The 18836-nt window shown below is 38.7% G+C and overlaps 1 protein-coding gene across 2 annotated transcripts in view; it reads left to right on the top strand.

Moving 5' to 3' along the window:
• LSAMP (limbic system associated membrane protein) overlaps positions 1 to 18836 on the top strand; it is a gene marked incomplete at both ends in the record, with an annotated part of 648209 nt that overhangs the window by 618324 nt on the left and 11049 nt on the right. Inside the window, one exon of one of the 2 annotated variants that reach the window (XM_080696221.1) lies at positions 1939 to 1974. The exons of the other annotated variant lie outside the window; for it this stretch is intronic. Within the exon in view, the coding sequence (XP_080552347.1) occupies positions 1939 to 1974 (36 nt within the window). The remainder of the gene's footprint in view (positions 1 to 1938; positions 1975 to 18836) is intronic. 2 annotated transcript variants of the gene reach the window in all.

The raw sequence follows: 18836 nt of genomic DNA, 5'->3' as shown, positions 1-18836 counted from the left end.
GGAGGAATCTAGACAAGTGTGTGCTACTTAGGTTGCACTCTTGTTAGTTCTGGGTAACAAGTAATATATCTATCCCTGATATACTGTTCTACCTTGCTAAAGAAGCCTAAGAAGAGGATTTACAGTTAAGCCTAGGATTTTTTAACCTAAAAATAGATTTTTATTTTTTATTTATTTCTTACCTTACCTTTATACTTTTATTGGTACAATGTAATTATATATTATAGTGAGATTCAAAAGGATACAAACATACATGCATACATCACTTGATTATTTCTCTCTATATATATCCTTCTCCCTTTCTCCCTCCCCATACACATTAGTGAGATTAATAGTGAAACCCTCTTGTATGGATGTAACATTATTTAAACATTTCTCTTCTCCAAGCCTTAGTTTCCTCTTCCCATAGTCTTCCTTAAACCCCTTTTCACTATTCTACTGGCCTCTCTCCATATTTGACTAAAGTCTCTTTTGCTTCCTATTTTTGTTCTAGCTTCCACATCTGAGAGGAAATATAGAATCTTTGACTTTCTGAGTCTGGCTGATCCTACTGAGCACAATATTCTCCAGTTCTATCCATTTTGCTGGCAATGACATAATTTTATTTTTCTTTATGGCTGAGTAAAATTCCATTGTGTAGCATATAGTACATGTTTTTGCTATCCATTAATCTGTTGATGGACACCTATGTTTGCTTTTATAATTCAGCTCTCATAAATTGTTCTTCTATAAACATGGGTCTATTGTATTCTAACTTCAATTACTTTGGAAATATATTGAGGAGTCATGTGGCTGGGTCACAGGGTGATTCCATTCCTAATCTTCTAAGAAATGTCTGTACTGATCTCCAAAGTGTTCGTACTAATTTTCAGTCCCATAAACAGTTACACCTAGAACTGTAATGGAATATATGGAGGGTATTTGAAAGCTGAGCTCTATCAGCACAAGTTCACACTTAGTAGCTCAGGTATGTGAGTGTCTTAAAAGCTTCAGAATCCAGTGATTAAAAACTCAGTACTAGCTGGGCGTGGTGTTGCACACTTGTAATCCCAGCATTTGGGAGGCTGAGTCAGGAGGATCGCGGTCCACGGACAGCCTCAGCTGCTTATGAGGCCCTTTGCAACTCAGTGAGACCCTGTTTCAAAATGAAGAATAAAAATAGGGCTAGGGGTGTCCCACAAGAGGTAGAATGCCCCTGGATTCCATTCCCAGTACTGCAAAAAAAAAAAAGTACTTTTTATTGTTCAATAGGATGTATCATAAAGCAGGTATGATTGATGAATCAAGTTTCAAATGAAATTGTAACATAACAAGAGGGTAGGCTTAAGTAATAGTCTGAAAATGAAATTATGTCATTCCAAGGAGTGGTCATCACTTTTGCACTGGCACCACTAATATGGAAGTGAAAGCCTGAGAGAAAAGTACAATTAGTGTTTCCCAAGATAAAATTTCCATATGCTTGTCTCCAGCTGATATAAGTTGTAGGGCTGATGGAGAAAAAGGGGTTCTGAAGCTACCATTGGTCCATCTGTTCCAAGCTAAAGAAAGGAGAACCAGGACCAAGACACATCACCTTGATCTGGTGTCTTCTATTAATGCCTTCTACCCAACTCTCTAAAAGATGTGAACTGTTGGTACTGGGTTTTTCCTGGGGAGTGTAAGATCGTGTTTGTAAGAATACCAACTCTGATGTTGTCTTCCTCCTCTAGCTAAACTTTATTTAATGGTTTGATAATTTTCATGTTATTTATACTTTTCTTTGATACTTTAGTGTTAACAAGAAGAACAGAACAACACTTTCAGATATGGTCCTATTGACATGGGAATTCATCTGTTTTATAATTGTTTGAGTGGCTAAACATGAGAAGGATAAATATATGTGTATATCCATACATATATTTAAACTCTTCATGATGTTTACTATTTTTTCCCCTTTAGAGCGTGTTTTACCCACAATCCCCCACCCCATTCAAGGTCAGTATGATTTTTATCACTGTAGCTCTGTTTCTGGGTCATTCTCCAACATCTTTAATATTCAAAATACACAAAGGAGGAAAACGAATTCAAACAAATTCATATTCAAACAAATTCACTTAAAATCAAAAAAATTTTTTAAACATTCAAACAGTTAATTTGTTGTTCCATGCCAGTACATATACATGTAACAGGTGTGCCAACTGACCTAACTTCAAGTTGGTCAGTAGCTGGGAAGATAATGCTAAACTCAGAGAACAAATTTTTTCTTCAGTTAGTATTTATTGCAGGTAACTATGAGCCCACGTATTTAAAATACATCCATGTGAGTTCTCTACCTCTCTAGCCAACAAAATACAAAAACTCCCACTGTCCACTTTTAGACATTTATACAGCCAAGGTTAAAGTCAACCAGGTCACAAGGAATTAAACTCTTGGCCAACTCTTGGGCTTTTCCTTTTAAGCATAACTATACTAGAAAATATAAATAAAGAAGGTAGTCATTCTTTATTCCTTTTTATAAAACTTTCTACATACCCGAATTAAATTTTGCCTTCTACATTGCATTTAGATGCAAGTTGCAGCCACGACTTTCTAGCTTAAGGCTATTTAAAGGCAAATTGGCAAATAAAATTAAAATAATACAAAAAAGTCTGAAATGAAACCAACCTACCATTGAAATTAAATTCCAGAAAAGTGATTTGCAAATAGCACTCAAAGACCTGAGGAAAAAAAATGAAAACTAGGCCATGCGGGGCCTAGTGTGCAAAAAATAAATCCAATTAAACAAGATTATCATACATACTATAAAGAAAATGTGCACAGAATTAACGGTAGAAGGCTGCTATTTTGTAAGTTTAAAGACAAATCATATTTCATTAACACTTGTCCAAACTAAAATTAGAGCAAAATTGGGTGTAGATATTCAGAGTGTCGATAATGCAATGTTTTGCATATATATGCATCCACATATATGCAAACTTATTTTAATTGTATTTAAAAGGAGTATTTCAAAGTTTGCAGGATCAACAAGACAGCTTAATAAAAGAGTTATTCTTAAATTTTAAGAAGCATCCAAACTGTTTTAAGTACAAAAGCTAGAAGAGTTCTGTTATATTTAAAAATAAAAATCTTTCCTGAAACATTAACGAAATCTGTGTCTTATCCCAGCCACTAAAAATAAAACTGTTAAATTTGTGTCTGTTTTTTTAGATTTGACATGAAACTTAGTATTCATGGAAAATATCCCATCTTGAATTCCTGACATGCCACAATTATTTTAAGACATTTATCATCTAGTGTCGCTGCAGAGATTGACACCATTTTATCATGTTGCCATCTTGCAAATATCTTGATATGGAAAACACACACTTACACATTTTTTTCCTGTGCACCACATTTTTAAAGAGGTCATGCCCCAGCCAAGATGAGCTTTGTGCCGTGTCAGGATGACTCTAGGTATCCTTTGTGAGAGCAGCCCTCAAGCCACAAATTCAAATATTTCTTTGATCCTGCACTATGATACATGTAGCATTGCACAAAGTGAAGCCAGACACTGTTCACAAAGGACAGCTGTCAGATCTTGAAAAACGACCTCCTCTAGGGATGGAACATGTGGGATTCGGCTGAACCTGTGATTTCCCACAAACTGAATTGTTGATTGGAGAATGACCCTAGTTTGATTTTGTGTCATAAGTAGACTGTAGTTAGCTATCTTATATCTGATAGTTTTTAGAGAATGTAGTTCTCTTACTACTAATACTTTGGGCTTCTGCTAGTATAAATTGAAAAGCTGTTCATTGAGACTTGGCATAGTTGGATGCTATAGAAAGACAGTCCCCTCTGACCCTGTTTTTTACAAGGACTATAACTCCCTAGGGATCCAGTGGCTTTTCTTCTCTTCTATCTATCCCAGAGGGCAACCCATGTGAAATGCAGTTTCCCATGGAAAGAAAAGCTAACAATAGAATGCTTAATCCTTTAGGGTGCTAATTTTAAACCCGTAATTCTATGTAAACCATGCCTCATTGTGGCCACAACTATGGTACAAGACTCCTTCCATTTAACTAAATATTGTATATTAGCATCATCTATGAGGAATCCTAAGTTTCATCCCCAAAATGTTAACATGTTTCTAAGCAGTTGGTTGATAGAAATTACCCAAAGAATTTAGAACCAACTAATTTCTTTAAGGTGTTTTAAAAATGGAAAGTCACAAAGATCCTTTTCTGTACTCCCATTATGAGAAATAGAACTTGTCTCCTAATTTCTAACCTAAGAGAAATATATTTTCATTTCCACTGCTTTGCTGTTAAAGTGGCTCCTTGGCCCTCTTATCCCCCTCTGTGGCTTATCAAGATGACTGCGGATGCTCTGCAGAGTCCCAGCCAGGATGCAGTCCTAAACCCCTTCAAGCTGTGATCAAACAAAAAACAAGGCTCAATAAATCAAATGCATTTCCCTTGGGTTTCCTTCATCATATTGCTTGATTTTCTGCAGCAATACTAATAATACTGGAAGTACACCAAACAGCAATGTGTATTGGCTGTGGCCAATTAGAAATTTTCAAATGTCTTTTTTCTCTGTGCCAAAAACAAAACAAAACAAAAGAGAGAAAAAAAAATCCAGTGTACTTCCCTGCTCCATAATTTAAAAGATACATATAAAAATAAATAAGTAAAATAAGTAATGCTCCATCCTTGATCTGTTTCTGATAGGTGTTTTTGCCCATTAATTTTAATTTAGGTTTATTTATTCTAAAGGGAGTCCTGAATTGCATATATTTGCATAAATACCCCTGACTCTATTGCTGCAGAAAATCCACTGAAATGTAAAATGAAGAAAGAGCCAGCTCTAAATGTCTGAGGGAACTTTTCTTGCTTTGTTTCACTCAGATCATTTCCTGGGGTTCTGAATACTGGACCCTGATAACGCTGCCCCCATCCACTTACTTGTATATAGTCCTGCTTTATCTTGGATGTGCACCCAGAGATGCCCTTGCATTGGGAAGGACCGCATGTTCAGGATGAAGCCATGAAACCAGCCTTAGGATGTTAGACTAAAGTAAAAGGAGAAAGGACAAGGACAAACCACCATTGTTTAGTTGTTACGCCTCTTGGGCCCCCCAATTCCCTTGAGCTTGTGATGTTCTGGGCTCCATCAGCCCATTCTTCTCCAATCACTGCCTTGAAAACAAAACAAAACAAAAACCCCTGGAATGTGTCTCACTTGTTCGCCTCCCATCTGATTATTTATCCCAAGTGAACAGCCTTTCCAATCACTAACCCCGCGTGGTGAGTGGGTCTGGGAAATGCTGAGATTATCTTCCAGGTTCAGGCGTTGCACTGGGTTTGTTCGCAGCTGCTTGCCATTCAGTCCCTGTTTTTCCATTGATAAAACACATTGCACATGGCTGGGTTTGCATGATTAATACAGCTGTCTAAAGCTTTCTTGGAAAACAAAACAAAACCCCCCAAAATTAAAGTTTAAAAAAAATGAAAATCCAACCCTCAAACAAACCAAGCTTGCATAAATAAGAAGTCAGTTTGCTATGTTTTCTCCCAAAGGGAGACCTGTGTTCTTCTGGGCAGGCCTGGCATGAGAACAGCCAAATTCTATCTACAGGAAGAGTAGCAGATAGCCCATCCCTCACCTGGAACTCCCACGAATAGGTTCTTGAAATCAGACTCTAAATGGATGGAAAGAAAATTCTCAACATACTCCTTGCTTTAATATCACTGGACAATCCCCATGGTTTCACTTATTTTCTACAGGATACTATCCTGAGAAACAATGAGAAAATGCCTCTTCTAAGCTGTTTAATATAACAGTAGTTTCATCTTGCCCAGTGATGGTAATAGTAATAGCAATAGCTAACATACTTAGTGTGCTTCTCATGTACCAATAAAATTCTAAGGATCTTGTGCATACTTACTCAATTAACTCCCATAACCCTAAGAAAGTAACCTGCAATTTCTTCCAGTCATTTTAGTGATCAAAGTGTATTCCAATTCTAATCTACCACTTGCTGTACTCAAGCATATAGGTAAATCTATAGTACATTATAAGTACCCATTCTGTACACATTCGTAATGCTCATTAGTATGCATCTGTCTAATGAATTTTAAAATTTTATAAAATTTATTTTACACATTATAATACTTGCAATACATAATATTTATCTTAATGTCCATACAATTTTACAGAGTCCATTTTTAAATATACTCAACACACAGATGTAGGACTCACACAGAAATTTATATAAAAGCATTCATCTTTTAAAAAACATGAGCAGAGCTATCTGGCATCAGCACATCTAATTTCACACACTTATTCAGACTGATTTACATACACACCTCTATTAAACATGGATAATTACTATCATTGTTCTCTGTAATTTAGTTTTTCCAACTGTGAAATGGGAAAGAAATTATATTTTTCATGCCTACAAGCTCCGAGTAGTATTTTAAATAATATTCCAAGAGAGAGCTTCAAGTTCCTAGAAGGAAAGCATATTCAATTTAAATTAATCATATTCAAATACACATATTTCCTGCAATTTTTAAAAGTACTTTATTTGGAGGTGTTCTTGTGTCATATGGCATGGATGTTAGCAAGATGTAAATTCAGTGTGGCTCATTGTATATATATCCATTCAGATGTAAATTCAGTGTGGCATAATACATAGTTTAATGTATTGTAGAACTGAAGAATATTTCACCAATATCATAATATTACACATCAGAAGAGATATAAAATTGCACACTCCCTTATTGTGTGGCACACACACATTTTCAGTGAATGTCTGTCATGCAAATGACCACATGTCATATAGTCCAGAGTCATCAACCTAAAGACACTGCCCTGTTGGCTGATCAAAGGTAGAAAGCATGTTCTAAGAAGGATTTGAGTTTTGAAATATAGCTTTCTGTTCCCATTGATTAGCAGAAACAAGAGTATTGGTTCTACCAAAAGAACTTTTACAGCCATGTCCAAACAAATATACAGCAAGACCAAGGGCCCTGATTAATTCACAGGAAAATAATGAAGACTTCCCCTGAACACCTGATCCCTTGGCTTCTTTATTGGGAACAGTCTGACTCTCTCCTTGTCTTCTTAGTAATGGGAACCAAGTCACCATACAATATTTCACATGACATCTATAAACTACTCACTGTCAATCTAATGATTGAGACACCATGGTTAATAGGTGAGGTCATTCCCATTTCTGTGTCTTCCCTTTTTCCGCCATTCTGTTCTTCCTTCTACTCTGTTTCCTAAACTGTCCTTGTTAAAATTTGCTAATAAGAATCAATTCAAAATGTATTCACACCACTATTTAAATATCCAACAGAGGCTTGGAAGTGTTATTTCACTCTGAATTTATATCTAGCTTCAAGCTAAATGGCTAAAAATCCTGCAGCACTGATTTACAGGTAGGTGAATTGTTAGTACTAGGATTCTTTTCTACTTTCTTTTTCTATATTCCTAGTCTGGATCTGCCTGCACCATTCAGCCCTTCCTGGTGATCTTCCTGTGTTCAATGCCTTGCTCTGCTATTTAGATTTCTAGAGCCAGCAGGGATTTGAAAATGATTTTTTTTAAATCCAAGCTTCTTCCACTAAATTTTAATTTGATGGAAATATTGCTCTTCTATGAGCTTTATAGAAAAAATCTTTCAAAGTAACAATTACATTTGGGGATTAAGTTTAAGTAATTGGCAGTCTTGTCTTTTTAATTAAAATGAATAAAGCTGCCTAAGAAGAGCTCAATGAGATTTGCAGTGAAAAATGCTGGCATACTGCCCCAAAGGGTGAGGAGACTGAGATCTTCAATGGACAGAAAGAGCTGATGCAGGCTCCTCTGGTCTTTAGAGTACACCACCAACAGAGCTGGACTGAGTATCTGTATCATGTACTATTTAGTATGCAGGTTGCACACTACTGTGGGAAGTGTAATGTAAGAAGTATTTGGGTGCAGACAGAAAGTGGGTGCTTTCTTTTTGAGCTTAGCTCTTGGTTATGAGGTGTGGTATGGAAGTGCTACTCAGAGTGGTACTACTTAGACTTGAAAAGAAAAAAAAAAGAATTAATATTCTCCCAGACATTAGGTCACCAGTACAGGGCCAGCCCCTGCCAGCTGTAATATCATAGTCTCTCTGAAATAAAAACCTTTTTCTTTTGAGATATTGAGGAGTCCACCCAAGGACTACTCCCCAGTTTTTTCTTATTCTTTCTTCTTTTTTTTAAATTTTAAAGCAGGGTCTCACCAAGTTAAGTGTGATGACCTCAAACCTGTAATCCTCCTGTCTCAGTTTCCCAAGTACTGGGATTACAGGTGTACATCACCACACCTAGCTATAAACCTTAATTTTAATCTGTATTACACCTGGCTAAAAACCTTAATTTTAATCTGTCTCTTGGCTTCCTCTTTCTGTGAGCTGGTATTTTAGATATCTGTATCTCTTTGTTCTTTCTCTGTATATTTTCTTCCAGATTCACCTTGCATTTCATACACATGTTTTCTTTGACATCCTTCAAACAAAACCAAAGGAAAAGTTTTGATAGTATTAGCATTCATAGCTAAATTGGTTCCCAGCTGTGCGTGTATCACAAAGCCATTGTCTCCTCTACCTGGAGGAAATCTCGGCTTCTAAAGAGGCAAGATACAAATTAACCTCAGTAACCACTTCCCTTCTGCAAACCTTCTGTCCCCACGACACTCTTTCATCATCACAAGTTATTTGTAGGTATTAGATTAGAGGAGCACCTCGATGAGGAAAACAAAAACAGTGCAAATGGCCCCACCTTGTATCTACCCTTGTACACTGCTGTGAAGAACACACCTGCCAAGTAAGAACACAGCATGACATAATGAGCTTGAAATTCCAATTTAAGGTGTTCCTGTGTACCAGATGTAGGAGGGGAGCAGTCAGGCTACTCACCAGGACTCCGCTGAGAATTGTCAGTTTATCTCCACCACAAACCAGTGGGGGGAGAGACCTTACAAGTCATTTATCATGCTTCCTAATTGGACGCTGGGGATCCCAGTTCCGCCATAGTTTACTACACTGTTTTGCTTATCACTGTGCTGATTGTAAAGGAGATGCTTCCCACACCTCTGGAACACACGTGTACATTTAACACCCACTCACATAGTATGTGACCATTCACAGAGTATCATGCTACCAGTCACAGCATTCAGTCCATTCTACTTTGTGTCTGCCCCATGTTCACCTTAAAGATCCTGACTTAATCCCCTACTTTTTATACCTTGCATTTCCAGGATGACATTTTTAACTGCCCAACTAAAACAAGCATCCTGCAGTTAAGAGAAAAAAAGAAAGAAAGAAAGAAAGAAAGAAAGAAAGAAAGAAAGAAAGAAAGAAAGAAAGAAAGAAAGAAAGAAAGAAAGAAGAGGATAGCTGAGCCTTGGCAGTTAATTCTGTTTCCCCATCCTTCCCCTTGACTCTCACAGCCCCCAGCATCCCCAGCCATGTTCTGTGTTGGAAATCTTACCAGCCATTCTGCGATACTTTTTCAGTTATATGAGTCAGTTTCGTATGATTTGGAAGTAGGGACTGTTTGGAGAATAGAAAACAAGTAGTAACTTGCTTACTACTTAACTCTAGCTGTGATCCAACTTCTCTGTTAAATCCCAGCTAGAGTTAACTTGGTATATATGTATTTATTTATTTTGACTGGAGTTCCAGAGGACAGGTAAGTTCATTATGGAAAGCTGCTAAGAACAGCAGTGTTGGAAAAAAAAAATTCAATTCATTGGAGGATTGTCTCCCCCGGAGGGTCCAACCCTCCTGTTCTAATGCATTAACAATATGTTTTTGTAGTTGGGCTCTCCACTTGTTTCTGCTTTGCTTTGTAGAAATTCCTTTAGAGTTCTTATTTTTTCTTTCTTATAATTTCTAATCACTAGGAACACAAGAAAGCTTCGTTCTTGATGGTTTGGGTCATGGGTTAAGTTTATTGCCAATGCAGGATATTGTGAGGACACTATTCATTTAGTCAAATAAATTGTATCTTAGAATTTGTTCTGTGCTGGGTCTGAAGGGTGACTACAGAGATCTGGCGAGGTATAGACTCTGTGTCAACAGTTTACAGACCTGATGGAAAAGCACCAAATGAAGATGGCTGAACAAGCACAATAAAGCTGGTTAAATCCCTGTTGCGTTACCTGCAAGATGGTGGGGGGGGGGGGTAGGCAGAGCAGAGGCAGGTGAGCTGCACTGGGCTGGTCAGTGGAGGTGTCCAGGTGGAAGTGGAATTTACAAGGCAGAAAGGGGGGGAGGGCGAGGAGAGCAGACCATCCCCATATACACAAAATTCTACAACGGTGCTTCCCAAACTAGGCTGCATTTTCAAGGGACCCGGGGACCTCCAACACCCCTTCCATCATTGTCATCTAATCTCCAGGAGCTATGGTGGGGCATTCCCAGATGGTTCGATGTACAGTCCACTTTTGGTCTAGAATCCAGGAAAAGCTCAACTAGTAGGGATTTAATATAAGGAACCACCAGCCGGCGTGGTGGCGCACGCTTGTAATCCCAGCATTCGGGAGGCAGAGACCTGAGCATCGCGGTTCGCGGACAGCCTCGGCTACTTAGTGAGGCCCTCTGCAACTCAGTGAGACCCGGTTTTAAAGTAAAGAATAAAAAAATAGAGCAGGGGGTGGAGCTCGGAGGTCGAATGTCCCTGAGTACCATCCCCAGACTTGCAAAAAAAACTATATATATATATATGGAACTAATGTTTGAAATCTAGAGAAAACAATTTTTCCCTAAGTTTCTTCTGTTCTTTTACATCTGGTTTGGGGAGGGAGGAGGGGAAAGAAAAGGGGGAGGAAGGAAGGAGAGGAGAGTACTGGAGAGAGGAGAGGAGAGGAGAGGAGAGGAGAGGAGAGGAGAGGAGAGGAGAGGAGAGGAGAGGAGAGGAGAGGAGTTCGACATTTCCACTTCTGTTGCATCCTTGGGACAAGGAAGAGCATGTTTTGGTTTAAGCGTGTAGACAGGCATGGGTACTGTATACTGTGTAATAGGTAGCTCTATTCTGGGTTTATTTTTTGGAGTACAATGACAGTCTATTTCCTAGCAAAACATCTTAGAAAATGTACAGCTTTCAAATAGGGAGGTTTCCTCGTAGATTTTGATTTTAATTGTAGGTATACAAGCCTGGCGGTAAGGAGCCAGCGGTGTTTTCAGAGTTGCCTGAGAACCTGGCTGTACTGTGATGTTCGGAGGCGGTGACCCGGCAGGGGTGGTGGCTGAACCACACATGTCACGAGGCATCCTGGAACTCCGCAGAACTAAGTCACTGGAAAGAGGCCAGAGCAGCCGGCTTTACCAAGTTCTGAGGTGTGGTGCTCAGAGCCGTAGCAGAAGGTGCGAGGGTAATGCAGAGGACACCGACATTCTTTAATCCCTTATCTTCTTATTTCCAGGAGCTTTAAAACCCTAGGAAATCTCACAAATTCACTTATTATCTCTGCATTCAAATTCCGCAGGCCAGTTACCTCGTTTCATGGTATTTGAATGTTTTTGATTTCGGAACATACAAAATGAAAACGCACATTACATGGATTAAAGACAGTCTTGAATCCCTTAGGATTTTGAATCTTAAATGAAATTCAAAATGGGTCTGAAATTCGCTATTTAGAGCTCAGGAACGGAAAGTGAGGAGTAAAACCCAAAGAGGCAAAAGTCTCGAGAGACCTATCCAAACTGGCGTTTTTCTTCCTTTTTAGTAAGTCAAATAGATGAAGATACAAAAGGCTTCGAAATATACATAAGATGTATATTTTAAGACATGGAAAGTATAATATGTTTCCTGTTTTAACAACTAAGTAGAATCAGCAAGTAAGTGGGTTTCAGGCTGGGATGTAGATCTTTATTTTTGTTGTTGTTGTTGTTGTTGTTGTTGTTGTTGTTGTTGTATTAGAGATTAAAACCAGGGACATTCAACTACACTTCCAGCCCTATTGTAGTTTTTATTTTGAATCACGGTCTCACTAAGCTGCCGAGAGCCTAAGTTGCCTGCTGAGGCTGGCCTCAAGCCTGCAAACCTCTTGTCTCAAGTCTCCCAAGTACTGGGATTATAGTCATGTGCCGCCACGCCTGGCTTTGGAAGGTAGATGTTTATAACATGAGTAAACAAGTCTCTTAACTACAGCAAGGGGCAAAGGACCAGGATTGAGCCCACAGAAGCAGCAGGTACATTTGAAGCCCGAGGCTGGAAGACACACTTATTTCTTCTTAAGAAAGAAAATGAGTGTCTTGCCTGAGTACCTTACTTGACGACTGCTTCAAATGAATTTACTTCTGGAGCCTTCTAATCTTACACATATTTCTAGACAGCAAAGCCCAGGGAATCCCTTTATTAAACTTAACCCTTTGGGCATTCCTGCACATTTTAATTCATTGATTATTAAAAATTAAACCTCTCGGGGTGAATAAGAAACTCTCAGGATTTGAGAAAGCTGACTTGGTATAAGAGACTTAATGAAGTCCGATGTTTGTGTTGAGCGCGCTTAGTGAGACTGCATTTCTTTAACAATCCAGCACAGCACTGAGGGGCTCACCGCAGTCAGTCCGACCCTTCCCTGCAGGTCCTCTACAGGACAATTAACCAGTACATCAAGCTTGGCCAGAAGGACCTCATAAACCTATAGAACATGTATTTTATTGTATTGCCATTTCATGCTGTTAAGACCATGTTCCTTACAGAAATTAGACCTGGCCCCATCTTAGCTTCTCTTTTGCTGGACGATAGCTTCCAGCTAAAACGAGGAGGAAATATTTCATTTCCTTGGAACATTGTCAATCCGATACCAGAAGCCAAAAAGCTGCTATTTTTCTTTTCCCTATATTTAGAAATTTTTAAAAAATAATACATTGCTTTGTTTTCATAGATTTTTCATTCTGATAATAAATAGAATGCATCTTCATTAGGGAAGAATTTGAAAATATATGAAACCATAAAGAAGAAAACAAAGATCATATATAATTCCTTTTGTCAGAAATAACATCATTAATATGATGTAAATGAGCGTTTTGTCTGAAGGCTTGAGCTGTCAATGTACAATATAGCATGTCCTGGCTTCCTGCCCTGACCCAGGCGGGGCTTGTCTGTGTGACTGGTGCAGGGCTGTAGCAGGAGCAGCCTGCCTTCCAGTGACAGACAGACTCAACAGGCTCACATTCTGTCAGGTCCCTTCCACATGGAACCTGACTGACCTACAAGAGGCTTCCGCAGGTAACGCCCAGCAGTCTCAGCGAGAGTCCCCTTCACACCTGGGGGAGCCTCTCTCTAAATGGAAGTATTAAAATGTTCCCTTTTGTAGATCTGTCATTTCGTGTGTGTGTGGTACTGGAAATTAAACCCAGGGCCATTCCACAATTCATTCATTTAATTAGGAATTAGTAGCATATGTCTAGGGTCACAATATTCTGCTAAGTCTATTCATGTCTAAGTAATTTTTTTTTCATGGGAATTGAACCCAGGAGCATTCTACATCCAAGCTATACTCCCAAACCCTTTTTATTTTGAAACAGGGTCATGTTCTCTGAGCTATACTCTCAACCCTTTTTATTTTGAAACAGTCTCACTAAGTTGCTGAGCTGGCCTGGAACTTGAGGTCCTCCTATCTCAGCTTCCCAAGTATTGGGATTACAAGCATGCACTATCACACTGGTTTCATTACTCATTTTTATTTTTTGTTTGTTTTTATTTATATTATTATTATTATTATTATTATTATTATTATTAGGGAGCAGTACTGGGAATGGAGCCCAGGGACATTCTACCTCTAAGCTACACCCTCAGCCCTATTTTTGTTCTTTTAATTTTGAATGAAACAGGGTCTCACTGAGTTGAGAAGGGCCTCATTAAGTAGCCGAGGGCTTCTGCAAACTGGCTCAGCCTCCCAAATGCTGGGAATAAAAGCATGCAGCACCACGCCCAGCTGCCATTCATCATTTTTAAAGAGTATCAACCAAAACTGGAGTTCATCTCTAGTTATAAGAAAAAGCCCTTAGAAGTACCTGAAAGTTAAGTATATAATTCCTTTTTGGCCTAATTCTAACTAGAGAAGGCCACCTTCCTTTGTGTATTGATTACACTCTACAATTCCTAGGTTTTTTCAGCCAACATAATGTAGTCTCTAATCACTAGGACATTCAAACAGAAATAATCTTAGGGTTGAGAGCCACATCTGTTTCTGTTTTGACTTCTCCCCTTTACCTGGACCCAGGCTGATGGCTGGGATTCTCAGAAAACATTGTTCTAGAAATATTAAGCTTCAAGATTTATGCAAAATGAATATCGTACACGAGAGAAAATCAAACATTCTCACAATACAAATAGGAATCACAGGCCGTATCTTTTTCTATGGAAAAAGAAAGAAATAATCATACTTGTAAGTAGAAGCTGCTAATCCCTAAAGCCTCTGAGTAGAGTGGAGAAACCCGTGAGAAAGAAATTAATAACTTTCAAAGTGTGGCTTTGAAAATTGAATTAATAAAAATGTCCCTCTTTTAAGCCACTCTAATAATAAAGGTCTTATTTTTCAAAACCTTGGCCAAAAAAAAAAAAAAAAGAAATAATAAAGTCAAAGGACAAAACCACATAAATTTCCATGGCGGAGCCTCGCATGTACTGGGCTCCAGGCCCTCAGCATGAGGGTGGGAGGAAGCAAGCGTGGGTCAGAGCTCCTCCTGTCTCCTCATTACATGTGCTAATGATTTTAACTTAGTCTCACACACTTTCCGGGACATTAGAGGACAAGATCTCTACTGAATTTGGATCCTGAAAGCACAGATTCTTCCTTCCTTTTGTCCAGAAAAATAACAACAACAAAAAAGTGCCATTAAGTATTTTAATTCTTCTACCGCATATGTCATTGTCAAACACGCAGCAGTCAGAGGGTCGGTCCTACGGAAAGAGTTGTGTCACACACAAAGATTTCTTCCTTATTTGAAAGACTGTGGCAGGTAAAAAACTGACATTTATGTTCAGGACACAGCCTGGAATTAGGACAACTTTGCAAACAGGGCAATCTCCAAAGCTCTGGAGTCTCCAAAAATGCAAAAATGATTTGCAAAGCTCACATTGTGTGTGTGTGTGTGTGTGTGTGTGTGTGTGTGTGTGTGTGTGTGTGTTTTGCTGGGGATTGAACCCAAGGGCATTCTCCATTCCAGCGTCAATCCCAGCCCTATTTTATTTTTTATTTTTATTTTGAAACAAGGTCTCAGTAGGTTGATGAGAGTCACTACAAGAGTAAATTCTCTGACCTTTGAACAAAACGGAAGCTTGAGTTTTTACTTGTTTAAGGTTTAAATTTTTATTTGGCATAAGAACATGTTTAAGTAAATCTCAACCCCAGAACATTATCTACATACCAGGATTTGGGGCTGATGATAGCACCTCTGACCCCATGTGGCTCTTCAAAAAAATACATCCCAATTGCCTTCCTTTTGGGTGAGGACACTGTGGTTGCACAAACAAAATATAATGCCCCCTCTCAGAACCTTGGCCAGGGCAGCTCCTGAGGTCTTATCTGATTCATTCATTCCTTCACTTACGTGCTCAGCAAATCTATTGCAAACATACTCTACTAGAAAAATAGCAAGCTAAGGACACAGTAGTTAACAAGAGAAATATATTATCTCTGCCAGTGAGAGGTTGAGTCCACTGTTTTCTTTTATTGTCCATTCTCTCTCTCTCTCTCTCTCTCTCTCTCTCTCTCTCTCTCTCTCTCTCTCTCTCTCTCTCTCTCTCTCTCTCTCTCATGTTGTTTATCAAACCTAGGACATCAAAAAGTCAAAGACAGATCAGGGTAAATAAGTGCATACAGGCACTGACCTTTCTAGTACTGAATCCTTTGACTCCTCCTTGTACCATCTCATCAGGAGCTAAGATCTTAGCAGTTGACAACATCACTGTCAGGAATGCCTAAGACATCCTCAGTGCTAGAATCCCCTCGTGTTTATTGTGGCGCATTGCTATAGTAGGTTTGTCTTTTACGTTATGGTGGGAACTTGCACTGCCACGCTCACTTGTAAAGTGGATGTTCTGAAGCAAGAGCAATATGTAGGGAGAAGATTTCATAAAAGGCATAAAAATCAGTCTCTGGGTATGTGCTAATGAGTGTGCCCAGGGAATTCTTACCATACACTATCTCTGGCAAAGCAATTTTCATTGAGAGCATAAGAACATTTTTTCAGTAGAATTTTCAGTTCTTAAGAACCAAAATTTTCTTCTTACTTTTTGTATATAGTAATAGGGAAAACCCCTTCTCGAAGAATAACATTTGATGCTTGATCTGACACTTTAAAGAAAAAAGTAAAAAAAAAAAAAAAAAAAAAAAAACTCTCACTACTGCCACCTCGTGGAGAAAGTTGATAATTTTAAACAGCACGTATGATCATGTCTTAGCAATGCCACAAGATGGCAGCATATAATCAAGTTTTCAGAATGAGGCTTAAGAATCCAGAGTTTTGTGGTCCAAATGTTCTGTTCCTGTAGAAAAGGACCAGTAGGAAATCATGGTACAAGCATTCCATTCTCTTTTCCTATAGACAAATTGAATTCCAAGTTTTAATATCTTTAGAATATGACAGAATCTGTTTCTTACAGGAATAGGAAGGACTGCCTAAAATTTAACTTAAAACTAAGCTTGCTTTTTAACAATATTTCAAGCAAAATTTTATTATTTATATCAATTATACTTATATATTATTCATATATTAATTATATTTATTTATATTTATAGATATTTATATAACAATTATATATATATTTTCTAATTTTTTTTATATACTAGGGATTGAACCCAGGGACATTCTACCTCTGAGCTGCACTCCAAGCCCTTTTTATATTTTATTCTAAAACAAGGTCTTGCCACACTGCTGACGTTAGCCTTGCTAAGTTGCTGAGGTTGGCCTTGAACCTCTGATCCTCCTATTTCAGTCTCCCAAGTATTGGGGTTACACGCATGTGTCACCATGCCTGCCTCCAATTTGAATTTTTTCAAAACTCTCCTCATACAATCAAACATTAGGGAATGTTTTTACATCCTTCTTTTAATTAACTCTTTTTAATTAATTGGAAAGTGTCAATTCCCTGATATACTCATTTAGAACTTAGACTTACCCAAACTTGTGCCAGTGACTGGTTCATACAGGCACCTTGCCAGTTGTATCCCTACCAAAATTCTGCCTAATCACTTTAGTTTTCTATCACTGTGTGTGTGTGTGTGTGTGTGTGTGTGTGTGTGTGTGTGTGTTCTTAATGTTCTGTTTATCATATGGCTGCAACAGATTTGTTGTCATATAGACTTTTATTTTTTGGACCTGTAGTGCTGTGGTTAATTTGTTAAGATATATTTTTTTCTGTCCACAAAAAAAACAATTGCATTTGTATTCCTCTCTAGAGGAATTTTGCTACAAGTTGGCACCAGTAACTCTAATTGAGCACTTACTAGGTATCTGGCGTCCTTCCAATTATATTGTGTTTGTTTATCTAATCCACGGCACAGATTTATAAGGGGCAAGCTTATTAAACTCATTTTAAAAACAACGAAACGGAGACAAAAAAAGAGTAAGAGGCATTTTGTAGCCAGGCGTGGTGACAGATGTCTGTAATCCTAGTGCTTGGGAGGTTGAGAAAGGAGGATCCCAGTTTGAGGCCGGCTTCTGCAACTTAGTGAGATCCTCTTTCAAAAATAAAAAATAGCGTAGGGGCTGTGGATATAGCTTGGAGGTAGAAAGCCTCTGGGTTCAATCCCTAGGCCCACGTGAACATGTGGGGGCCCCCATCCCCACAAGGTATTTTGTAGCTTAAGCGGAACTATGGTCCTTCCTGCCTACTCCAATTCCTGACCAATTGTTGACATCATTTGCAGGAAACCTGAGTAGTAGATATGGAGCAGGGGAATCCTCCTATTCTCCACTGAGGATTTAGGGTCCTACAAAGTAAAAGAACATCACTCTGTGGACCAACAGGTCCTTACAAATTCTAAAGAATGCTGAGCCAAGAGACTTGAGCCAAGAGAGAAGGAGAGCTATGCTTTACAGAGGGCAGACCCTTTCAGCCAGATTTGCATCCTCTATATGCCCCAGTGAAGCCTTGCTTTTATAGAAAAAAATGCCAGAACAGTAGTAGAGAATAATGTACTGGGTCCAGGCTGGGAATTCTGAATTTCAGTCCCAGTTCTACTTTTTTATGTCTGGGCTTTAGTTTCCTTGTGTTTTGATGAGGTCATTCTCTGCAGTGTCTTTCCAACATTGTATAAGTCAATATGCTAATTTCTAGGGAAAGGTATCAAAGAAGGTATTAAGAAAGAAAACTAGTGCCTGATGTGGTGGCGCAGGCTTATAATCCCCGCGCTTGGGAGGTGGAGACAGGAGGATCTCTCAGGTTCAAAGCCCATTGCTGTCTTAAGAGAACCTGTTTCCAAGTAAAAAATTATATATAAAATAGGTCTGGGAGTGTAGCCCGGAGGTAGAAGGGTTCCATCCTCAGTACCACAAAGAAAGAAAGAAAGAAAGAAAGAAAGAAAGAAAGAAAGAAAGAAAGAAAGAAAGAAAGAAAGAAAGAAAGGAAGGAAGGAAGGAAGGAAGGAAGGAAGGAAGAGAGAGAGAGAAAGAAAGAAAGAAACTAGTGGCAGTATGTATACAATTGAAACCTCAGCGGTCAGATGATGAGACACAGGGAAGGCTGTCAACAGAAAATGCCAATGTGCTGTGTATTGAAAAAACCTGGCTTCACCTCCAGGCTGAGCAGCCTCACTTCTGGTAAGAGAGGAACAATTTTTTTCCGAGCTACACCCCCAGCCCTATTTTTATTCTTTAT

Source organism: Muscardinus avellanarius, assembly GCF_963383645.1.
Source record: "Muscardinus avellanarius genome assembly, chromosome: 5".
NCBI classification, from domain to species: Eukaryota; Metazoa; Chordata; class Mammalia; order Rodentia; family Gliridae; genus Muscardinus; species Muscardinus avellanarius.
Note: the sequence above shows the minus strand (reverse complement) of the source record. Positions and strands in the feature narration are given on the sequence as shown.